Source organism: Propithecus coquereli, unplaced genomic scaffold (assembly GCF_000956105.1).
Source record: "Propithecus coquereli isolate 6110/MARCELLA unplaced genomic scaffold, Pcoq_1.0 Scaffold91, whole genome shotgun sequence".
Taxonomy (NCBI): domain Eukaryota; kingdom Metazoa; phylum Chordata; class Mammalia; order Primates; family Indriidae; genus Propithecus; species Propithecus coquereli.
Window position 1 is genome coordinate 3,286,377 of NW_012155396.1, and position 26,041 is coordinate 3,312,417.

Consider the following 26,041-nt stretch of genomic DNA (forward strand, 5'->3'; position numbering starts at 1 on the left):
TGTGTGAGCCTGGCAGTCTGCATGACTGTAAGTTCCCAGGTGATTCCTAGGCACACTAAAACCTGACAACCACTGACAGGTGGTGATTGCCTTTTGGCAGTAACAAGCCAACAGAGTGCAGTGTCTGTCCTACAAGTGATGAGCCTCTGGAAGACCTGGGATCAAGATCCCAGCTCTACCGTTACTAGTTATGTGACGTCAGGCAAATTACTTCAACTTTAAACCTCTTCCTTGCAGTAAAAGAGGGCTCCTGTTCCTTACTGGATAAGATTGCTATCAGCATTAAACCTACTTGATAGGGTTGTTATCAGTAGCTATTATTACACTTTAAATTTTAGTGCTTTCTAAACATGTTAATAGATCTTGAACATGGGATCAGCAGGATCAAATAGGGTTGTCAGAAAAATAGAGAAATTTGAGGGTCCTATAAAAGCAATGAAACACTTAAGGTAGCTAGTCTTGCATAATCACCCCCTTCTAAGCCCACACCTGTAAATTTTGTTAAGTAGACTTTAGTTTTTTTAAAAAAATATGATTTCGATTTTTATTGTTTACCATTTTTTGCTTCCTGGACTATATACTAAATGCATTACATTGTTGTGAATTTGGTACTTACCTAGATTATGTCTCTATAATATACTCTATTTTGAATATTAAGAGTTATTTTGAGTGGAGATAATGAAATAGAGCTGGTTGGGAAATCAAGCTTCTTTTTCTTTGAAACAACTCCTGAGGAGGAATTTGGATATGTGAAGTATTTGCATATCGTCTTTCAGGTATCTCAGGAAGATTAAAGATATCTTCCATTTGGCCAAGGTGATTACAATAATCTTAAACCTTCCCCCAGCTGCTGACTTGTGGCTTTCTAGTTAGCAGACTCGCCTTTTACGGAATTGTGCTACTGTATGTGTTAAGGACCATAAAACAATGACTATCCCTGTGTATTCTGTCTCCTGGCTGCCAAGGGAATTGAAAGGTCCTTAATTGTAAATATGCCCTGGGCATGTGGTAATGTTCCTATTTTAAGTCTATAATTGAAATGGAAATTGCAGCCTTTGTTTATTAAAATGGCATGTGAGGCAGGGCAACTGGGACTGGTCCATTATTTACTGTTTGAAATTTTATCCATTTTAATCTGATCATGTCTGTAGTTCTTGTTTTAATTCAACAGTCAGTTTTGAGATCACCATGGAGTATAATTCCACTTGGCTACATTAATTAATATTTATAGTTTGAGTCTCCTTTTAAAAATAAAAATCAAATTTGTTTTTGACCCTGTTTATTTAATAGCATGTTTGTAGTTAAATTATTCCCTCACAGGATATATCTATGAAAGAGGATCTTTTTTTTTTTTTTTTTTGGTGGAAAAAAATGGAATTTAATGCATTTCTTATAAGGAAAAGAATGGCTGCTTATTCTGCTAAAGAGAGGAATGAAAGTTTAAGACATTGTGAGAAATGGGAAAAGGTGATCAAACAAGGTTTTGAGATTTTTTTCTCCCTGAACATTTTTGGCTTTAAAAAAATTCCAGATTTATAGAATAATATAACAAACATTTGGGTTCCTTTTTCAGTCTTTATATTATCCCCTATTTGCTTCAGATCCTTTTTTTTCCCCTTTTTAACATTAAATGTTAAAGATACAGTTGAAAGTCCCTGCGTATTTGTCCTCAACCGTATTTCATTCCTCCTCTCCTTTTCTGTGCCAGCCCATCCCACATCAGTAATCTTGTTTTTCACTTCTGTGCATTTTTATACTTTTGCTGCTTACATAGCTCTATGAATAGTACTCTATTGTTTGTGTCTGGTTTTAGACTGCATTTATGTGGGGTTTTACTATGTCATTCTTTAACTTGCTTTTCCAGCTCAATATCATTTTCTAAATTTGTTCATTTGTTAGGTTGCTGTAATTCAGCTTAACTGCTATGTATGCTATTGCGTGACTATACCGTACCCAGTGTTAACGTGGACATTGTTATTCTTGCACGTGGTGAGAATTTTCTAGGATATGTACCTACCTATAAGTGCATTTCCTAGTTAGACATATGCATATCTTCAACTTTAACCAAACAGGGCCGTGCAGGCCCATATACAGGTTCCAAAATAGTTAAACTATTTTATAGTCCCATCTGTAGTTAAAGGGCATTCCCATTTCCCCACATTCTTACCTTTAAAATTTTTGCCAATATGATGTAATATAGTATCTCAATTTACATTTCTCTGATTATTATCAAGTTATACTTGATAATAGTATAACAAAATAATAGTAGTTAATAGATAGTAGATAATAGTATAACAAAAGTTATACTTTTTTCCCATACTTAATACCTGGTGGGAGTACTTTAGTGTATATATATAACTTTTGCCAACTCTTCTGTTTGTTTCTCTTTTTTCATATTGATTTGTTGGAGTTACTTAGTAAATAAAGTAATCAGAAGAGAACTTCCTTTGACTCTCAGTACCACATCTGTCCGTCCACCTAACAGAATCTGCATACCTACAGATCATGTCCCTGTGTAAAGCCATTCCTTCCATGGCATGGACAGTGCTTTAGCAGTTCTCTTTTCTGTCTTATGCATTGTCATTTATTCGTTCACCACTTGACTATTGCCTGTTATTTCTCCCCAGCTGAAATCAAAACCGAAAACTTTCTTTTCACTATGCTCCTCCCCTGCCAGTTAATCCCTTAATCCACGTAATCTCTTTATACTCCTTTGTAGCACAAGTTTTGAAAGGACTATACATACAGTTTAACTCTTGAACAACGTGGGGGTTAGGGGTGCCCACCCCCATGTAGTCTAAAATCCACATATAACTTTTGACTCCCCTCAAACCTGACTACTCTTAGCCTGGTGTTGACTAGAAGAGGAGGGGCTGGGTGGCAGAGGCAGAAAAAAAATACGAGTGTGAGTGGACCCACACAGTTCCAACCCAAATCGTTCAAGGGTCAACTAGTACAGTTGCTTTTCTTCAGGTTTTCTGTTTCCATTCTCTTGTGTATCCATCCATTCCTGGTTCCAACCAGGCTTTTGCCTCTAACGCTTCACCGAAACTATCCTTGTCAGGGTACCAGTGACCCGCACTGAGCTAGATCCAAAGTGCAAATCTTAGTTCCCATTTTGCTTGCCTTATTTTGTGGCATTTGACACAGTTGATCATCCCCTCTTGTCAATTCACTTTCTTTCTTGGCTTCCAGGACACAACAGTCTGGTACTTTCCTCCTGCCCTGCTTACTGGTTGGTTGCTCCTTCTCAGTCTCCTTTGTCACCTTTTAATGTTAGAAGATAGCACCTATATGCCTACAACTTCAAGTGTATTTCAGCAGTTCAGGCCAAACTCCATATTTGTATAATCAACTGCCCACTCACCATCTCCACTTGGATATCTAGCAGCTGAAGCTTAGCATATCCATAACTGAACTCCTGATCCTACCTATCTCCCTCCAGTCTGTTCTACTTGTGGTCTTCCCCATTTTATCTCATGACCCCACACTTCTTTCCATTTGCTTAGATAAAAATGTAATTCCTCCTTTTCTTTCACACTTCATTTTCCTTCTATCTACTTTCAGAATATTTCCAGATCTCAAGCTGCTACCACCTCGATGTAGTCTACCATCGTTTCCTGACCAGATTACTATCATAATCTCCTAATTTGTCTCCCTTGCCCCACCCTTTCCTTGCTACAGTTTCTGTTCTCAATACAAAGGCCAAAGTAATTCTTTCAAATACCAAGTCAGAATTGTGTCTTCATCTTCTACCACCTCCCCATCTGCTCTCTGCTCTAGCCACAGTGATGTCTTTGCTCTTTCTTGAACTTTCCAGGCGTATACCTAATTTGCATTGGCTATTCTCTTTGCCTTTCTTCAGATGACTAGACATCTCATACCTCTTTGAGTCTTTGATGAAATGTAATCTTCTTAGTGAAACCATGCACCCCTGTTCCTTCTCTTCCTGCTCTACTTTTTCTTTCTGCATTTCACTTAACACCTACCAACAGTCTGTGCTTTGACCTTTCACTTTGTTCACGATGTCTTTTCAGTAAAGAACTTTTTAAGTTTTAAGGGAGCCACAGTTATCAATCTTTGTTTCATAATTTGTGTCTGTTCAGCCTTGTTTAAGAAATCCTGTACTACCCCAAGGTCATTAAGCTTTATGCCTACAGTTTTTAAGAATAGGCTAGGTAAAATTAGGTTTGAACAGGAGTTGAGAATGGAGACTTGATTAGAAGTCCCCTTCATTCCCTCCTAATGAACATTGACCAGACCACCCATTTTGGCAGCCAGCCAAAAATGTCTTTCTGTAAAAGTGCCAGTCATGTTTTTAGATGCTGAGATGGGGGTACTGGACATCTCTGCGAAACTGGTGAGAGGTATAGATGACTGACATTATCTCTTCTGTCTCTAACGTGAGTCATTGCAGGGCCTATGTGCCATGTCATTTCGCAGGATGAATAGTGATTACAGCACATATTGGTTTGTATATTATCTGCCCACCAGATAAAGCAAGCATTTTTTTTCTATTTTTATTTTTTTACAAAAAAATTTCCATGTAAATTAGAATCTAAACTAGACAGTTCTTTTTAAGCAGACAAGATTCCGCTAAAGTCCTGTTTTCTCAGAATACATTCCATACCCCAATTGCCTCTTAGAGATTTCAAAGGCTTTTATGTACCTGGTAATTTGGAGGAATTGCTTGTATTTTGTGGTTTCTCAGGGACTTCTAGTATCTCTCTCGTAAGATATTTGCGGATGTCAATACCTACTAGCTCTGAAGGGTTAGAGTAACAAGATCATTCTGTTTTCACTTGTGATATCTTGTTTTCTGCTTGTGACTATTAGTTCTTTCCTAACTTCATGAGAGACATATAATCACACTCTAAAGTTGTCCTATTTTTTATTGGGGTGTTTGTTGGTACACTATTTATTTTCTTTCATTCTTTCAAGGGTATTTTGGCTTGGCCCAGTCCTATGGAGTATCTTAAAAGCAGGATTCTTATTTAGAGAACGATTCTTATTCAGAGAACCTCATCCCCATGATCTTCATTTGAAGGCTTATTTGTACCTATGCACTGTTTCAGAATATGTAGGGTAAAGCGCAGAATTCCAGGTTCTATGGCAAATTGTAAGGCTATGTAAGGTCACTGTTGTTATTTCATTCAATTCATTTTTGGAAATGTTCACTTAGGCTTTTGTAATCACACAGCTACTCTCTGTAAATAGGCTGTCCTCTGTTGCTTGGTGAATATGAATACACTGACACTTCTTTATTTCTGAGGGCTGATTGTGATAACCATTCATTTTGTCTTTATTAAAAATCCTGTTTATTACTGGCATCTAGCGTCTTCTGCATTCTTACTGTATCAAGTGTCAACACTAACTATTTTATGGCTTTTATGATATACTTGTCTTGAAAATAAATCTCTGATTTGTGACCTTCTGTTTTCACGTGGCTTCCAGGATGTTTATAAAATATCCATCATCCTATACATCTGTCCCTTGTGTTAACCTAGCCTGGGCAACTTTTGTGCATCCCATTTTCGTTGTTATTTTCTATTAATGTAAGAAAGCCTTATTTTGTTCCTCTAAAGAATCTCATGTTTCGGATCATATCCCACTAGTAGACAGTGATCATAACATCCCAGGACCTTGATCAGAGCTGGACCACCCCAGTTCTTTCTGTGTAGAGTATATGGATTCCCACACATCATCTGGGAGAAGGAGGTGCCTTAACTTCCTAGAATGCCACTGGACTAATGATGACAATGGAGTTTATTTTGTTTTTTTAAACAAGAAGTAGAAAATAGTTGGATAATGAATGGGAAGCTCAAGTTTCCTTGCCTCTGACAGAATTATCTACATTCTCATAAGAGATTTTCTTAGTCATAATCAATGAATTAAAATGTTTATATGATGTGTTCAGTACACTGAGGCTTAGTTTGCATCTGGAAGTTTGCATCTATTTCGAGCCCCTTTATCTAAATAAGACCCTGACCACAGGACAAATTTTAAAATGGGGCATTAAAATGATGAAAGTTCTTTACTTGAGAGTAGGTGGCTACTTAAAAAAAAAAAAAAAGATATTCTTATCTTCTTTGAGTACAGAATGTATTACACAGAGGTATCTGGTTTTGTCAGGTGCATAACAGATGGCAAAGCTGTCACTTATGGATAACCATAGAGGACAGGGGATCTGTGGTGCACATCTAGGTTAGGAGTTAGTCCTTGATTTTCTCCTTCCTGTCTTTGTTTTTTTCCAAATATTATCTGGTTCCTGGAGATTCCCAAATCTGTGGGAGTCCTATTCTAGCACACTTTATCTTTGCATATCATTCTGCATGTTTCTTTTGTAGCTACTTAGTCTAACTGTAATTATTGAGTATGCTCTATGAGGGAGGTACTGTGTTGTGGAGAGTTAAAAATAGACAGTGTCTCTGTTGTCTTGGAACTTACAGGCTAGTGGGAGAGAGACATTAAAGTAATTATACCAACTGGTCTAGCCAAGATCTCATGCTTCTTACTCACATCTTCCACTCCTCCTCGCCTCCCGCCAAAAGCCAAACGTCTCTTGACTTGTTATGCATGTCATGGTGACTCAATATTGGATTCCTACTCTTTTATCCCCTCTCTCCATGCCATTGTCAGTTCCTGTTACTTCATTTCTTCAAAAGGTTCTCATGTCTCTCAGATGCCTATCCCTTCCCACTTAAGTCACCTTTATCTTAGTCCTTCTTGCATCATCTCATAATGACGTTACTTAGAACAGTCACCTTATTTGAGGTGGAGGGGGAGGAGTCTGGGGCCCACGAGATAATAAAGTAATTGTGTGTTCGTTTGCGTGTGTGTTGACATACTATTCCTTCCTGCCTCTCTCCTTCTGTTTGTTCTGTTTTTTTCCAACTCTAATTATCTTCCTAGTTCTTTCCTATCCTGCACACTCATATTAAATCCCACCTTGTCAATGAAACATTTCCTGATTACTTCTTTCTTTCCACTTCCCTGAACTCCTATAGCATTTAGTCCCTAGTCTGCATCACATAATTTAGCACTTAATCAAAACTGCTTTATGTTGCTATTTCATATGTGTAGGATTTCTTTTATTGCTACGTTAAGTTTCAAGATTCTTGAGTATCAATATATACATATGTTTACAGAAGGGTTTGTATAGACTTAATAGTTGGTAGGTGCTCAATAAGGCTTTGTAGTAGTAGAATTAGATTTATAGAGTGTCTCTGAATATTTGAAGAGTCCTAATACTTATTCAGCTGCTTCTGTATTACAGTTTATGTAGCTATTTCCCTGTTGATGAACATTCCTGTTTATGTAATTACAAACATTTCATTGCTTATTTTTGAGCCTATCTTGTGGAAAAGATAATCCTCTTCTAACAGAGAATTTCAACCAAATATTTACTAATCTTTTTATGTGTCTCACACTTACTTAATATTTGTGATACCATGAGATAGCCAATTTCAGATACATTCCAGTATCTTGTGCTACTGGCAGTGTTCATTTGTTTTTGGTTTTTGGTTTTTTTCATTCTAATGTGGTATTTTGTTTTTAGGATAAGAACAAGAAATTACGCCCCCTGTATGACATTCCCTACATGTTTGAGGCCCGGGAATTTCTTCGAAAAAAGCTTATTGGGAAGAAGGTAAGTAAGTGATGACAGAAACATATTTGCAAATGGTTGGGCTTAAGCTAATCCTTTGGAGATGATTATTTTAAGTTGGGCCCTTTACCAACTCCTCCACCAAGTCAAGTAGAATTACTTTGATATGAAGAGAGATGTGTCTATGTGTCAGGAAGTGATACCCCTTGGGAGAGGTTTAAAACTGGGACCCTGACCGCAGTTTGCTAACACTGTCATTACAGAGTCCAGGCTTAGGTCCACTTTCAATAATTGCATATTGCCCTGAGCTCCATTCTCTTGGCTCTTTTGTTCTCTCCAGCCACCTTCATTACAAGTCTGGGGCTATAGGATTTACTAGTAAGGGAAGGTTTCTGCTTTTTCATGCTTCTACTTCTGAGGAATAGGCTGTCTATAAGGAGGGAAAGAGGGGCTCTCCTGAGATAGGAGCATGCTCATTGGAATGCACTATGGTGTGAATGCTACCTCTATTTCTCCGACTTATAAAATTTCCTATAGCCTCTACTGTAGATGCTGTGGGAGCCTTTTATCAAGAAGGTGTGCATGGCTTCTGGGTAGTTCCTGTGCAGATTTTTGTGTAGCACGTTGACTTTGTAGTCTAGTGTAACAGCTCGGAGACCCTAGAGTACATTTCCTTGTGACCTACATTAAAGCATAATACTCTATGACCAGCTACAGAATTTGCATTTTGGAAGCTGATAGTGAGCCTTCAAGCATACCCTTATTTTTCTTGACACCTGCCCCTGCTTCCCCCCCAGTAAAAGTCCTGGGTGGTTCCTTGTGTCCTGGATGAATGAAGAAAATGAATGGAATAGTTCTTTTCATGGTAATTGAGGGAACTCTGTTCAGGGAGGGACTGTGATTCATCTTTTCCTGACTTAATTTCAGTTTGGATTCTAGGAATTTTGGTTTGATTTTTATTATATCCTCAGAAAGGTAAGGCCATTCCTTTTTTTTGTCTGACAATAGCACATTAAAGCCATTTTAGCATTCCTTAAACTCTTGATGTTGTGACAGGTTTGATAAGGCTATAGCTTTTGAACTAGTGCCAAAATAGTGTATTATAAATATAAATATAACCTATTTTATTATATTTCATAGTCACTAGGATGTTAAATTATAACAAGAGATTTTGAAGTTGGACATAAGGTGGAATTGCTAATTTTGAGGTAGAGAAACCAGATTCCCTAAAATGAGTATTAAATCTTCTCAGGTTTCTTCAGAGAATAGGCTCATTTGTCATTGTATAAAAACTGACAGAATGCTATATTCATTCATGAAGTGTAGTGCGAATGATGGCTTTAAGCCTCTTTCAATTTCTAGATCTCCTGTTATCTGATCTAATGTCTAACGTGTCTATTTCACCAAGTTGCTATCATATCATTCATTTACTGGCTCATAAACAATTGCATATAGACAACCGGAAATTGCCTCACAAGTGTGGATTTCTATTGAAATCCATCCGAAATCACATTGAAAGGAGTGGCAGCACATATCTGATTTGTGTGCAGCCAGTTGTGTGGCATGTTTTATGGCATCCACCTGGTTTCTTTGAATATTGCCTTACCCTGATTCTGTTTCATCCCTGGGAACATAGATCACAGCTTATTGCAGCAGCTGCTGAATGGTCCTGGGAGGTTAGCCCAAGCCTCTGCTCTCAAGGACTATGTGCCAGGCCATTGTAAAGTCTTCTATCACAGCATAAAAGGACTGACCTCCAGTGTCAGATACGGTGTCAATTCTTAAGCAATTAGGTTCCTTCTTAGTGGGAGAAGCCTTGTTTACTGTTCCCTGTGCAGCAGAGTTGATTGGATTCTATTTGTGCTGAGCCCAAGTTTTGTCCCCCACAGTGACATTGTATAAATGATGAATATCGCATCCCCATGTAGGGAGTAGGATGCATCTCAGCTCTGCTGGGCTGGAACATTCCTGGTGCAAACTGCTTTTCCTGACTCACCACCTGAAACCACTTGCCTGTCTTCTGGACCTAACAGTTGCGACAGTGAACGCCCATGTGCTCTGGCATCTGGGAGCAGGCAGGGCAGTTGCTGCCTCAGGGGGGTGGCTAGCACATCATTGCACATTTCTGCCAATTCCCTTTAGACCTCTGCAGCTGTTCAGCATGGCACGTGGTGATTAAGAGGCACGGCAAGGGAGCATGTGCGTCTATGTGCCTGTGTGCACAAAAGCTGATTAGGGCACCCTGACACAGCTTAAGGAAGTTAATGGCAGTGAAATCATCTTCTCTGACTAGACAATTGCTTGACCTCCCCAGAGAGTCCATAATATGACAATTTTGAGGAGTTTCTAGAATGTAGAGAAATAAGATTGAAGGTAAACTGCTAAGGTTGTTGACTTTGATGACCTCTGTCCCATTTTTGGAAATTCATGTTGAGTCACTCCCAAGATTTAATTCTGGATAAATGCCTTAAGTAAAGTAACCGTACTACTCTCAGAGCGTTGGTTTTATCATTTGTGAACTGGGAATATGACTTGCCTGCCCTCTGTCGTGGAGCTGTTGTGAGAATCCAGGATGGTGGTAGTCCTGGATTCAAGTGTTATCTCGTTCGATGTGGTTTCAGGGCTTTAGACTGTACAAAATGAGTATGTGCTAGTGCTAAAGAGTGTGTGTGTGTTTCTAATTGAGGGAGTGGTAGAAGAATACGTGTTTATTTTTGAAGTGTTTCAGCAGCTGCCTAAATTGCCATCCTGCTTGGTAGAATGCCCTTCCCATCCCCCTGTTTGCCATCTGCCATCCTTCCACTAAAATCTTGACTAAGGAATACTCATGGTAAAAAATTTTCTTGTTAATTTCTTTAGGGGTTTATCATGGAAATGGAATTTATGGTAACTTTAACATGTCTTCCAGTTTTCCAAAATGATTTCCTCAATGTGTAAGATGGTGAGGTTCATGCCCTTGTAGAAGAACCAGAGCTACAGTCCTCTTGTATTAATAATAGCAGGAGCAATTTAATCTGTGTCAATATTTTTTTGTCCTTAATGCTTAGAGGTCAGCCCATGGAATATAAGAGTTTTCATGTCCTAGTCATTTTGCTTTCAGCAGAATAAGGTAATAACTGTGATCTTCATTGGAATTTCCCCCCAACATGGAATATCTAAAGTTGAATCTCAATTTTTTTTTTTTTTTTGAGACAGAGTCTCACTGTGTTGCCTGGGCTAGAGTGCCGTGGCATCATCCTAGCTCACAGCAACCTCAAACTCCTGGGCTCAAGCAATCCTCTGCCTCAGCCTCCCGAGTAGCTGGGACTACAGGCATGCGCCACCACGCCCGGCTAATTTTTTCTATATATTTTTAGTTGTCCAATTAATTTCTTTCTAATTTTAGTAGAGACGGGGTCTCGCTCTTGTTCAGGCTGGTTTCGAACTCCTGAGCTCAAACAATCCGCCCGCCTCGGCCTCCCAGAGAGCTAGGATTACAGGCGTGTGCCACCGCGCCCGGCCTTGAATCTCAATATTTTTTATCCATGTAATACAGCATTTTAAAATGACATATGAATCATTCCTAAACTTCAATCCCTTAATTGCAGAATTTCTATCACCATGGGAACCATTGTATTTAAAGTTGGAATTCGTTTGGACAATTGGAGGGTCAAAAGTGGTGGAAGAGATGGAATTGCAAGAAGCCAGAGTGCATTCATGCTTCAATGCTGGCAATAGATGTTCGTTGCAGGCTGTCCTATCATCAGAGACCTTTCTCCCAAAATATATGCCTAGTCCCTTAATGTCTTTTTTACTGTTTCTTTTGAATAAGCAAATATTGGAGATGGTCTTCATTTGTAAACTAGCAGCAGCCTTTGTATGATTTTCATGCAATTGAAATTTGTCCCATGAGCAAGCCTGGCTCTTTTTTAGGCACTTAAAATTGGGCATTTTTCTTGATCAGCGCAGGTATTTGCGAAATGATGGGGCTATAAATCATTTAGTGAGTTATTTCAAATCCAGGTTGCTTTAGATTGTTTTTCTCCTTTCAAAAACTGTCTTTCCTGAGGTACGTACTTTTGGGGTATGGAGATGGGAATGATCTCCATGTATACACCAGAATTATAAATCCAGCATGGTGAAGACTAAATTCACGATCATCTAGCAGACAGCTGGGTCTCCTCCAGTGTTTTGGGAGTTACTCCATTATCTGTTGCTGTCAGAGACATCTTTGACCCCATCTTGTTTCAATCCCTCACGAAGGCCTGCTGGATGTATGTCTGAATGTTTCTTCCTCTTCCATTGCACCACTGTAGCCTTGCTTCTATCTCTTCTGGCTTGGACTGCTGTAGCCGCCTTACTGGTTTTCCCACAAGAATTAGGGTGAGGTAGCCTCCTCATTTCAGTAGTCCGAAATCAATCTGGAAACAGTTAATATTTTTGTAATGTTATTATCTCTATTCTGGGTAAATGTGCTTCTGTGAGCTAGGTTGGCAACTCAACTACTGTTTATAGCCTTGTTTCTATGGAATAAAATCTTCTAAATGTCTAGGAGATTTTAGGAGATGTGGTTCATTTGTAATTTGGTGGTTACCTTTGTATGATTTTCATACCATTTAAATTTGTTCTGTGAACTAGACAGACTCTGTTTTTTAAAGCACTTTATATAATGCCCATTATATCTTAAAGGATTAGGACTGCCATTTATTGAGTTCTCTCTTTGTGGTAAGCACTGAACTCTAAGAGCATTGTTTTCACTTTTAACTTTCACCTCAACCCTGCAAGATCTACATATTGTTCCTATCTTTACTGAAACCAGAGCCCATAGAAATTAAGTACTTTACCCAGATACCAGTGCTTTTAATTGCTGTGCTGAATTAAAGACCATCTAGAAAGATCCAGTTCTCCGATGGATATACTGACTGAGATGGTAGACAGGGTCATGGTACTTTTGGGGATAATGTCTGTTCCTGTATATAACATATACTTCACATGCTACAGAAAGTTGATTCTTCAGCTGCTTTGTCCTAGTCTACAGCTATCAGGAGGTGGGAACAGCACCATATATCTGCCTTCAGAGTGCTTTCAGCCCTCTAGACATTATCTCATTAGTCTTTGAGATGTCCCTCTGAGGTGGTGTTTCATTAAATTGTTCTTCAGAGAAACCAGCGTCAGATTACATGTTCTGCTCCTAGTTATACAGACAATGTGAGATCACAGGTAACATTGCTAAGCCAATACTGAAGCTGAATTCCCTTTCTCTTCAATCCCTGGGCATAGATGAGACTTCTGGGAGCATCAGGGAGAAAGGAAGGACAGGTGTTGCTTTTTTTCTTGGCCCAGAGCCAGGGAGAAGTTGAGGAGCACTCTAGGTGCTTGTTCTACTTGTACAAGGACAGATCTCTGAAGGTACTAGCAGCAACATTGCTTAGCAGGAGCAGTTTTTCACTCAGCTAGTGAGAGCTCTTCAAGGGCACAGAGCATTCCTATGAAGGACTCCCCTCTTCTCTTTGGCTATTTAACAGGGTTGTTCTTTTCTTTAAAAACACTTGTAAGTTCTGTCTATTGCGGTGTGTTACTTGATCAGCTGTGTAAAGTATAAAGCTTGGAGATTCTTGTTCTCAATTACCTCTGATGTATTTTAGTTTGGATTTTATAAACATCTCTTTTGTCATTTCCACATTTTTTTTTTTTTTCCGAGTACAAGGAACTTTATTGATGGTACATGACAAGGTGGGGCTCCCTAGGCCCCTCCCATTCTTCAGGGGCTCTGGCATGGAAACTATGTTGTGAGGAGGGGAGATTCTCAGGGAGGTGGGGACTGAGTAGGCAGGGACACCCCAGCAGCTGAGGCCTCTCTCTCCCTCTGTGCTCTGGCTGGGGCTGGTGGTCCGGGGCTCTTACTCCTTGGTGGCCATGTGGGCCATGAGGTCCACCACCCTGTTGCTGTAGCCAAATTCATTGTCATACCAGGCAGTGAGCTTTACAAAGTGGTCATTGAGGGCAATGCCAGCACCAGCATCAAAGGTGGAAGAGTGGGTGTCACTGTTGAAGTCAGAGGAGACAACCTGGTGCTCAGTGTAGCCCAGGATGCCCTTGAGGGGGCCATCCGCCGCCTGCTTCACCACCTTCTTGATGTCATCATACTTGGCCGGCTTCTCCAGACGGCAGGTCAGGTCCACCACCGACACGTTGACAGTGGGGACGCGGAAGGCCATGCCAGTGAGCTTCCCGTTCAGCTCGGGGATGACCTTGCCCACAGCCTTGGCTGCGCCAGTCGACGCGGGAATGATGTTCTGGAGAGCCCCACGGCCATCACGCCACATCTTCCCAGACGGGCCATCCACGGTCTTCTGGGTGGCGGTGACGGCATGGACTGTGGTCATGAGTCCCTCCACGATGCCAAAGTTGTCATGGATGACCAGTTGGTGGTGCAGGAGGCATTGCTGACGATGGTGAGGTTGTTTTGGTACTTGTCGTGGTTCACGCCCATCACAAACATGGGGGCGTCAGCAGACGGGGCAGAAATGATGACCCTCTTGGCACCCCCATCTAGGTGAGCTCCGGCCTTCTCCAGGGTGGTGAAGACGCCCGTGGACTCCACAACGTAATCGGCGCCCGCTTCCCCCCATTTGATTTTGGTGGGATCGCGCTCCTGGAAGATGGTTATGGGATGGCCATTGATGACAAGCTTCCCGTTCTCCGCCTTGACTGTGCCATGGAACTTGCCGTGGGTGGAGTCGTACTGGAACATGTAGACCATGTAGTTGAGGTCAATGAAGGGGTCATTGATGGCGACAATGTCCACTTTGCCAGAGTTAAAAGCAGCCCTGGTGACCAGGCGCCCAATACGGCCAAAGCCGTTTATTCCGGCCTTCACTTTCACCATGCGCGAGAAGATGCGGCTGTCTGTCGAACGGGAGGACCAGAGAGCCTCATTTCCACATTTTTCACTTCATATTAATTTGATTCATTCACACTGTGGAAAATTCCTTTACATTAATGATGAAAACAGGCCCTAAGGTTGTGAATGCATTGTGATTTAAATTGACAGGTGTATACAAGGTTGCTTGTCCTTGCCTTCTCAGTGCCAGCTGTTACCATCAGTGTGGCTGTAAATTTTTTGAATAAATGACTGACTATATTCACCAAATCTGAGAGATGTTTTGAATGACTTGTAATTTCTGACCATGCCTTTTTGTAGTAAGAGTTCTCCCACTTGGGTGTAATAGGAATGTGCCAGTTATGTACTGGGGACCAAGGTTCATTGTATACGCCCCTTACCATTTGGGTTTTGGGAATGATCCTAATCTTTTACACCTTGAGTCATTAGCTTCCTTGTTTGGTGAAGGTTGATTAACAGAAATGACTGGGGAGTTGCCTGTTGCTGGAAACTCAGCAAGTACCTTTCTTCCTGCTGCTGCCTAAAAGCTCTTTTTGATAACGAGTTCTTGGTTTGTTTTTTTTTTTTTTCCCCTGAAGATTGTGAAAAGTACCTCTGCACTTTGGGGACCATCAGGGTGTTGAGCTGAGCACACAGCTCTATGGTGAAGTGTGTTATTTGTATGATGTATGTTGTAATACCCTCTTCAGAAAGCAAAGCGTCTCTAACTTAAATGAAGAGGCTAGAGTTTTCAACTGCCTTCCCAGAGATTTCTTCTGTATGCTCACCTGTGGAAAATGATTTATTAGCTACCAGAATCCTCGAGATTCTCATATCTCTGGGTAATACTGTTATATTACTGTGCTTATTAGTAAAGATTTTCTTCCTTGGACTCCCAGGTTGCTCGTAGTTTTCTGGTGAAAGTTCTTATATTTATAACATGATTTGTGGTCGGCTTGTCTTAAGCCACCTACTCCTGATCTTTTTAGCTAGGTTTCTGAAATGTCGTCCTTGGGGCTGGAACTTTCCATGCTTATTCTCTGCAAACTGAGATTTTATTTTCGGGGGAGGTTTGTGCTGAATCAGCTCAGCTGTGTTTGGGGGTAGGGAGAGGACAGGCTTTTTTCCCCCACTTTAAAAATAACCCTATGTGCCAAAAAACCCTATAAAATGTGCTGAATTGCAAATCTTCCAACTTCCTATACCTCCTGGTTTACAGAGAATAGATTCTTTTGAGCTTGGGCTTGATGATACTGTGCAGAATGTCTTAAGTTGTAGAAAAGTGTAAAGCAAGACTGGGTACAGATGTGCTTATTTGGAAAGGAAACCTGACTTGCTATCTTTTTATAATATTTTTTCTCCATAAGCAATTTTATCTGCTTATAAGGGTCCATGTAGGGATAATATATACAACTTTTCTAATGAGAAAAAAAATTTTTCTTATGTATTTGTCAAATAACACATTCAGAAATAGTCTAATCTGAGAGCACCAACATTCCAGCGTTTCTTTTTGTGTGGCCTATTATGGTCAGTAAAGTTAGGCCAATCATCTAAGTTTCTTGAATATTTCTTTCCTGAGGGTATGAATAATTTGTGCTTGTGTAAGAAGGTAGGATACACCAGTGACTATTGGTTCTAATGTTGAAATTTGTCAGCTCTTTATAGCCAGGTGGTGGAAGTGATATTTTAAGGCTATGTCTTCATAATTAGGGTCATGCATTTATAAATTTAAAAATATGAGCTCCTCATTTTAATGTATTTAAAATCTGAGTGACACTTTTTGCTTTTATCAGAAACAAGTTCTTTTACTGATATCTAGAGCTGCCCTTTTTACTTTCACTTATGTGGTTATCTTTTTTTCTGGCAAATTTTCAGGTGTTCCTAAAATGCAGCAATTCTACCCCATGAGTATTACTGGCATCCTGATGATATGTGTAGTGGGTTGAATAGCATCCCTCCAGTGTATCTGTCCATCTGGAACCTCAAAATGTGACCTTATTTAGAAATAAGGTCTTTGCAGATATAATTAACTAAGTTAAATCTTAACTAATACTGGGTTATCGTGGGCCCTGAATTCAATGACCAGTATCCTCATAAGAAGAGCATTGGACACAGAGGGAGGAATGCCATGCCGCAATGAAGATGGAGATTGAAGTGATTCAGCTACAAGCCAGGAAAGGCCAGTGATTGCCAGGATGTACCAGAGCTAGGAAGAAGCAAGGGAGGATGCTTCCTAAGGCCTTCGGAGGTATAATGACCGTGCCTACACCTTGATTTTAGGCTTAAAGCTTCCAGAACTTTGTGGGGGTGGTGGTAAATTTCTGTTGTTTTAAGCTATCCCATTTGTGGTACTTTGTTACAGCAGTCCTAGGAAACTAATACAGTAAGAAAGCAATTTAGATTCCTCTTGTATCTGGCCACTTAATTCTTGGCCAGATTTCTTGTTTCTGGGTTATACTTCAGTAATTCTTTTGCCATAGTAATCTGTGGGATAGTGTTTGATAATGTCAGCGTTCTTTCATCTCTGATTCTCTGACTATCTTGTCTTACTTCCTTTATTTGTGTTTATTCTTTCTGTCAATACTCTTTCTGGGTGGTAATGCCTTCCCTCCTTTGGACCAGCTGACAGTTGATGTGGAGGAATTGATAAATCCAAGCACATTTCCAGTTTTGTCGTTGGTTTATGCTCAGACTGTTGTCCTGTTTTCCTTCCTTGAGGGATGAGTGCTGATGTACACTTAAGAAGGCTGCCCTGTCTCATGGTCATCCTAGTCACAAGGCCTCCAAAACGTCTACTTCAGTAATTAGCACTTTGAAATATGACACACCCTGGGAGAAATCATTCCTGGCTGTGGCTCTTGATGAGCCGTGCTCATCCCATTCAAGGTTGATGAATAGAACATTAGGAATAATTAGCACAAGCCTGTCTTATGGAACACCATCTCTAACGTTCTGCCTGCTTAGAGTTGAGCGTTATGTGGAGCTATGCAGGAATTTTCTTCGGTAACTATAGGAATCCCAGATTTTCTCTTCAATATGGCTTTTTCAGATAAGGTGTTTTTTCCTCAACTTTGCCTTCTCACCTCTTCTAGCCTTAATAAGTGAGCTGCACTGCACTGGTCTGGTCTGGGCCAGTGAACAGGTAGTCCTCTGAAAATGACTGTCAACAGTTGGTCTGTCTATTCTCTTTAGGACTCAGTCCCTGAAGCTTTGGTCACGCATAAACATTATGTTAAGAAGATCTTAACATGTTAGTAGCCTAGTAAAATCAATTCATTTCTATTATTTTTTAAGCAACTTATCTGTGCCAAACCATGGTATAGGCATTGGGGGTAGAGCCTATTCTCATAGAACTAATAATTGAGAAAGGCATATAGGGTTGTTGAGTACCTTTGTGGAGGTGAAATAAAAGTGAATAAAATATCATCTTTGTTGCAAGTTGCTTACAGTCTATCTTACAGTAAGATTGTCATGTGGGAGGTTGAATACGAACAGATTCAAGTAACTGGTAAGATAACAGAAATGTGCCAGTTGTCAGTATTTGATTAATATTAATGTGAATTGTACAGATCATGGTTATCTTTCACAGATAGGAAAGGTCTCACCTGCTGTGTGACCTTATGTATTAATGCTTAACGGCCTCAGCTGCCAGGCCCACTGCTGACTCTTACTTATGAATATTTCCACCCCTATCTTCTTTCTCTGCTTACAGATCTCTCTTTCCAGCTACTGACTACTGGATACTCAACTACAGATTCCAGTAGATAGTTGACATTTATTGTGTCCAAAATAAAGTTTCGAGTTTCCACATGATTTTTTTTCTCTACCCACAAGCTGACTTGGCTTTGTTGATCTTTGTTAATGTCATCATCCATCCATTGTACTAAACTTTAGAGCCAGCAATCTGCCAACTGCTATTCCAATCTTCTCATTAACCAGATTCACCAGATTCTGCCTTAGTCATCCTGCTTTATGTGGTTTTTCCAGTGAATCTCTTTTAGTGTCTGTGTTCATTATCTCTCATTTTATTTATTGCAACATCACCTTAACTAGTTGCCCTATTCCCTCAGTCTGTGCCATCTTGCACGTTGCTGTCACAGTTGCTTTCACAATGCATGGTCCTGATCACCTCACCAACTCTAGTGATACCCAGTTGCTTGCAGAAAAGAATCTAACTCCCTAAATGAATATAAAAACAAAAGAAAGTCAGCTGTATGTAAAACATTGTAATTTCAAATGAACATCTTGTGTCCATTTCCAGTCTTACTTCCTGCTTTACTCTCCTTATAATATGGCACAAAGAACTCACTGTGCCATGGACATGCCAAGCCGTTTCACAGCCTCCTGCCTTTGCACTTGTTTTTCTGTCAGGAATCTCACCCTGATTCTGCATTCCTGGCTCCCCATGTAAAGTCTGGCATTCTCTGTCCTCCTGTATTTTTGTGTCCATTTCTGTAGTAATAGTTCCAGGTCTAACCTACCTCTCCAGCTCCATAGGGTAAACAGCGTGTCTTGTCTTTTCCTCAGCTCACAGTTGCTGAGATTTTCCCTGATGTTGAGAATCAGGTTAGGGTCCTCAATAAGCCTTGACAACGTCCTGTGCCTTGTCATAAGAATGGTCAGGCATATTTATATATGGAGAAGGGATGAACAAAGCTCACAGTGTATCTCTGAGCTGGAGAAATGGTTTCCTTGTCACCTGCTTTTTAAATGTCCTCATTCTAATATAGACTTGGAGCCCTAATTCAAGGAAACTTTACATATAGCATTATTTGACTGTAATACAAACCAAGACCTTAAAAATAGGTAGGATACATATGTTTTTCTTACATTTTGCTATTTACAAATTGTAATTATTAGCTGATCATTCCATTTGATTGGCAGCATGCTTGATGGTATAGTCAGCACCCCATTGTTTGGCTGATGTTTGAAGTCTTCATGAGGCAACCTGAGTAGTTACTCCTTAGTGCTGTAGGTCTGGTTAGAGGCTATTTCTATGTTGTGTTTTTTTCCGTAATTGAGAATGTGCAGCATTTATAATTTGTTCTTTTTAAAAATCACAGAAGAATTTACTCAACTAATATTTTTTAGTTTGAATTCTGCATTATTATTTTAAAACTCTAAGTGACAGAAGGTTGATAGATCCTGACTGTGCCCTACTGTTCCATCTCCCCACTGACTTGGGATTCATAATGTTCCTATTCCCCAGTAGTAGTCTAAATGAAATGGAAGTAAATAAGTCAGTGACTTGCTCCATTTTGCCATGTCTGCAATGTATGGTGTACCTTTTTGCCTGGCAGGTTGCTGCTGAGCCCAGTCCCTTGGAGCCTGTCATCGTAGACTTGGATGCACAGTGGAGTACTGAGAAACGAGTGGCCAGTTAAACACCTGACTTCCCCCAACCAGGCCACATTTCTATCACCTCCAAACCTCTAACCCCCCTTTATTTATAAAAAAACATGAAAAGACAAGGAAAGAAAAAGTAAGGAATAGAAGAAAGAAAGGAAGAAAATCACACGAGTGACCTGGTCTTTTATTAGAAGTTAGAGGTCCATGGTTTGATGAGATGGTACCACATGCAGCTAGAGAGCTGGTGAGGCTTCTTTAGCTTCCTGGTCGGATCTCAGCATCTGAGAGAGAACATCATAAATTTATGGCCCTATATGTTCATGATGCCCCCGTTTCTTCATTTGTAGATGGGCACAATATTTTGACAGCTGTGATTCCTTAGATACAGGGAAGGAATCTAAGCAGACAGCTGCATTGAAATAAATTTTGGGTGTGACAGTTGGGCGGAACTGCCTAAGTTCCTCAGAATGGAAGTAGAAGACTGCATCTCAAATGCAGACCTGCAGCCTTGTCCACATTTGTCAGGCTACATCAAAATGAAGAGTTGGGACGTTTCTGTGACCTCAGGGACTGGAAGACATGCAGTTAAAGATTGTGTATGTTCAAATAATTATACTTGGGATGAATTCATTTCTTTCAGTATTCCTTATTTTCTTAATTTGGAAAATCCAGTAGAACCCTTTTCATCCTCTAAAAAGATGATCTTGCTAAAGGATCCAGAAAGGCTCCATTAGTTATCCTGGTATCTCTAATCAGACTCTGATATAACAACATTTACTTATAAGTGTATAGTTTTCCTAGTTTTGATTCTAAGGAGGGCCACTACACAGAGACAGGTTTCCGTTGCAGGATAGTGGCTGCCCTCACAGGATGGGCTGGAGCTAGAAAAAAACTCAGTAGCTTGGAGCCCTGGACCTGAAGTGCTCTAGTTGTTGTTGTTCACCTCACTCCGTTTCTATTTTGGCCCTTAGTTAATTCAGCTGTAAAAAGGGAAGAGATTGGCAGTCTCCAAGGATCTGTTTATTAACCCTTTTTTGAAGATTTGTTTCCCTGTTTTGCATTATTGACCTACTCTTGCAGTTCTGAAAGTTTAATCTTTTTGTCATCAAAGATTTGTTCTATTTTAAGTATCAATGAATGTGAATACCTGGTGCGATGAATGTATGTCACACACAGACCTCTGAGTCCTGTGACGTGGGTGGTTCTTTGTACTTAACTATTACTGTGAACACTGAATGTTAGAGGCCTGTTTGTTGAGAATGTTATAATATAAATTTCTACAACTTTTGTAGAGTGGCTTTAATTATCTTAATTACCCACCATGCCTGACTCCCCACTCCCAAATCCCCAGAGCTAGGAGATTGAATTCATTCTTCCTCACCTCTGCTTATGTTACTGAGTTATGGTCAAAGCATGTCTTTTTATCTGAAATGTTGAAATGGTTATGCTTGGGGTTACAGTCCAGTTATTTATTGGAGCAAGGACCTCTTTGCTCCTTCTCTAGGACCTAGTTCCTAATGGTTTTCTCCCATCTGAGGACAGGTATTTGTTTCCCTCCATCATTCATTGGTTCACTAAATTTTGAAATAATGGCTTTAGAATCAAACTCCATCAGAATGATTGATTCATTGACGTTAGCCAGGTGCTTTTTCACATTTTCCCCTAGTTTCTCCCATTGCCAGTGGTAGAGTTTGCTTGCTGCCAGCAGTATGGAAGAAGAGCAACATGCAGTTTGAACTCCACAGCATGGAAGAGTTTTTCAAGATGAAAGACAAAGATGAGTCATATTGCTGTTCTCTGGTATTTCTGCTTTGGTGGTAGTTAATCATAGCTTTCCAAGGGGCAAATGGTAATAAGATCACTAAGTCTAGATAGATTTATTATGTCTCTCACCATTCAGAGGCTGAGAGTGGTATTGATAGCCTTTTATATCCTCTACTTCCCAGACACAAACTTCCTCTTCCTTTCTGTCTCTCTAACCTTCTTATTTTATTTCTTCCTTCTTTATTTATCCTTCCTTTTTTCTCCTTTCTCTCTGCCTTCCATTTTCCATCCCCCTCCTCAAAGGTTCTTAGACTTTCAGTATGACCCATGTCAAAATGCTAAGCTTGTAGTAGCTCTCATTTTCCAATATATATACTCCATCTGCCTTAATGTTTGACTTGGCTGTTGCAGTGGATCCCTGGGACCTTTCTGACCTTAAGAAGAAAAAAGTGATTTGCTGAATGCCTTTTTTTCTTGTTTCTGTTCTTCTTCCCAGCAGCATGAAGCTTGGTTCAGTACCAGAATTAATGGAGTGTTAGCTTCTCTCTGAACAGGGTCCACTTAGTTTTTGCTTGATGGTCCCAGTTTCTTCTTGGGCTTGGGTTCTCTTGAACATTCAGAATTTTCCGCGTTAGATAATATTGTGGTACATTTAAAGACTCTCTGCCTGCTTTAACTGTCATTTCCTGCTGGTTTGGGAGAAGGAAAAACATGGACAAGGAAGAAGTCATGTCAGTCACCCCATTTAATCTGGATTTCCCTTCCCCAAGGAATTCTAGCTGAGGGGCCAGGGCCGGGGGATGTGCGTCCTTGCTGGGTGCTGTAACGATGTGTAAGCTGGCTGCTGCCCCAAGCACAAGTAGCATGTGCGGAGCTTGGATGTTGTATCAGCTAGTAAAAGAATAGTTATTTGGGTAACACTCTGACCTGCTTCAGAGTCTGTGTGTTTCCTGACCCGGCTTCCTATAATTCACATTTGGATTTGATTGTTTCTTGCTTGACTCCGTGTCATCGTCTCTGTATTCCACCTCTGTGTGTCTAGGGTAGCGGTGCAGCAATGATTTCTCTGTATCCTTGTTTTCTTTCTTTTCTTGCAGGGATTGCTTTTTGCCTTGGGATGATTTGTATGGCCAGGCAATGCTATTTTTCCTTACAGAATTTTTTCTCATTTTAATTTTTAAACAGACAGGAAGACATAATTTTTTAAAATTTTGTTTTATATAACATAACTTGTTCTTTACATTTTAAAAATAGATGTAGAAAGGATGTGAAAAAAAATAGATGTGTAGAAAGTACGTATATGGATAAAGCAGTGATTCTTTTAAAATTTTCTCCTAAAGATTTTTAAAGTCAAATCAAGAAAGTAAATGAATTTGGTTGTTTTATTTGCTGAAACAGACATTTTGACGTCATTTGGCAGGAAAGCCAGTATGGAAATATAGGATATTTTTTGACAAACTATTATGTAAAATAGGCAGACATTTAAGTTATTTAACATATCTTTTATCTTTTAGACATTTTTATTTAATGGGAAACCAGTATCATTGTTTTAAGTTTCTCTCTTGATGTAGTGTTCATTTTTTATTTTAATTCCTATTTTGAGTAGGTAATGCATTTACTTGATTCAGAATTCAAATGCTAATATATACAAGTGAAGATCTCTCTTTGGTCCTCGTCCTTCATGGATCCAGCTTACCATACTAGAAGCAACCAGTATTACCATTTCCTTGTGAATCCTCTCAGAGATATTTTAGGCCTGTATAGGAATATGTGTTTGTGGGTGGGTGTGTATTCTTCTCCTGTTTTACACAAACGCTAGCATCATAAATAAATTTAAAATTTCATACATGCCACCAAAAATAGTATCGTCGCATTTGTGTTTCATTTCTCTGTGCTTATAGATACTAAAGGGTTATCATATTTGATCTGCATAATTTCGGGCAAGCTTACAATTTTCCTACAAAATTTTTTGTATGAAAAATTAGCCATAATTTTCCTACTTGAAAAGGCAATTATGAATTCTGCCAATACTAGCAATACTGTCCATTTTATTCTTATTTATGATACTGTATTTTGTTTTTGCTCTTTTGTTATAAATAATGTTTACTGCCCAATTTATCAATCATAAAAGCAACACTTGTTTATTCTAAAAAAATATTTTGAAAAAACAGGAAAGCATAAAGGAAAAGGAAAAACTGTTGCCCAGGGTAGCATCTGTTAAATCTGTTAATACTTGAGTGTATATTATTCTAATCTTTTTTTATATACATTTGGGTATTTGCGTAATCTTCAACTTAGCTAGTAATTATATGTTACTTACTATTTTGTAACCTTTAATATGATGGTTTTTCTGTGTTATTAAATAGTCTTCTACATGAGGTACTTTTATCATTTAATATCAAGTGAATGTTTAATCAATATCCTGTTGTTGGCTATTTGTAGGGGTTTAGTGTATGGGCTTTGGAACAAAACGAACATGAGTTTGAATCTCTGGGGTAGCATTACCTAACTCAGTTCTGTCATGAGCATTAAATGAGGTAAGTATATATGTTAAGCATTCAGTGCAGTGCGCAGCATATCATAAGAGTTCAACCAATAACAGCAAACTACTGAGTCGGGGTTTAGGAAAATTAAGAACAGGGAGCAGTGTATAATGTGACAAATAAATAAACTAGTTCTATTCTATGTTCTGATAAGGCTGAGTGAGAGAGAGAAGGGGAAGGGTGAAATGTGCAATGGGTGGGGTGGGGGGTATATATAGAGTGAGTTTTTATGAGGGAGAAAGTGGCCTGCATTTTCTTTTCTTGAGCCCCCTTGGTTGCTTTCAAAACCAGTCTAACAAGATTACAGTCTGTAGCTTGTTCTGCTTCTTTAGAAAATCTTTTGCATCCCCAGGTGCTCCCCAGATGGTGGGATCTCCTGAATCTGAGAGGAAGTTGGGAGAGAACTCTTAACATATTATTTCCTCCTTTGCTGAGGTTTTTTTTTGCACATTTTGCACAGCCAGAGTTCCCATGGGAACTGGCAGGACATCTAGGGAGAACTTAATTTACTGTGAGCCAAAGGAAGCTAAGGAAAGGCCAAAGTATGCCCCCACCAGCAGTTTTTTTTACCCTGAAATTCTCTGAAAGACTCAAACTTGAAACTCAAAATCAAAGAATCTCAGTTTCCTGAATTTACCTATCTAACCATAACTGATCATCAGTTAGAAACAAATGTTGGATGGCCTACTTTTCAGTTCCCCAGTGAATGTTCAACTAATTAATTCAGCATTTCAAAATATTCCCCCTCACCCCCAATATGACACATTAGCTTTTAGAAGCTGGACTGTTAATTGAGGAGGTGTTGATGAATTCAGGTATTGATTAAGTTTAGGTAATATTATGCAGTGGATTTATTTCTAATCCCGTAGGTAGCATATTTTGTTTAAAGTACCTTGATACTTCAAGTGAAAGATTTGTTATGATTTGTATTATAGAGTGATGCTTCTTGTTTACTCATATCAAAATCAACACTTAAGCAATGAAGGATTTACTATGGTATTAAATATGGAGTATGTTGAAAACAAAATGAAGTGGAAATGCTACTTTATTTAAAAAGGTAGGCAAAATGTAAAACAAAAAAATTAAGGAAACTGGTTATACATTTCCAATGTCATATTGTTATACTGTCTTTTTCCCATGGTGTTACATTTTAAGTTTCCGCTGATTTTAAATGATATCCCTTTCAAAATTAAGTGCATAGTAACCAAAATATTTGATAAAAGGTCTGATTTTATATACATCCTCAGCAATAGTGTCATTTGTCATCTCAGAAAAATTATCTTCCAGTTCTTTAATTTCTTCATGGAAAGTCAGCGCCTTTTTTTTAGGAAAGTATTGGGGTTTTAGTTTGCTTTTATAAGCATTTAAACTAAATTCCCTGATGTAGATGAAATCTGTTTTCTCTCTTTATTCATTGGACCAGAACAAATATTCAAAACCACGTCTATGATATTCCTTCTTGCTGCTTGATTCTTCATTAGCTATTTATTTCAAGGACTAAAACAAGTTAGGTTTAAGATTCATTTCAGCTCTATAGCCTAGAAAGCAAATTCTGATTTTTAACCATTTTTATTGTTTTTATCACTTTGTCTTTCCTTCTTATCAATCACTTCAGTAGTGATAGCATTCCCAGTGGTAAGAAAGGGGGGATGATTCCTTTGCAATTTGTACATATACGTGTCTCCTCATGCATTCTTTTTTTATCTTAAGCTTGCTTTAAAACATAATTGATGAGCAATGGAATGTCATCATTTTTGGTAGTTCTAACCATCTTGCTATTGTTTACCATCCTATTTTCTTAGTTCTTGATTTTGGAAAGCTTTGCAAACCTCTGGTCTTGATCTTTCTTCTTTGTGCGTAACCTCATTGACTTCCATCTCAGGTGGTTTATTTGCCAAAGTTTTGGTCTGCTTTTGC

At 39.3% G+C, this 26,041-nt stretch overlaps 2 protein-coding genes across 2 annotated transcripts in view; one reads left to right on the forward strand and one right to left on the reverse strand.

Moving 5' to 3' along the window:
- SND1 (staphylococcal nuclease and tudor domain containing 1) overlaps positions 1-26,041 on the forward strand; it is a 436,282-nt gene that overhangs the window by 149,392 nt on the left and 260,849 nt on the right. Inside the window, exon 11 of the mRNA XM_012664766.1 lies at positions 7,559-7,648. Coding sequence (XP_012520220.1) covers positions 7,559-7,648 — 90 coding nt within the window. The remainder of the gene's footprint in view (positions 1-7,558; positions 7,649-26,041) is intronic.
- On the reverse strand, positions 13,284-14,514 carry LOC105826747 (glyceraldehyde-3-phosphate dehydrogenase-like). Its single transcript, XM_012664768.1, is given in 2 exon segments — positions 13,284-14,009; positions 14,012-14,514. Coding segments are annotated over 2 exon segments (987 nt in total). The 5' UTR covers positions 14,475-14,514; the 3' UTR covers positions 13,284-13,485.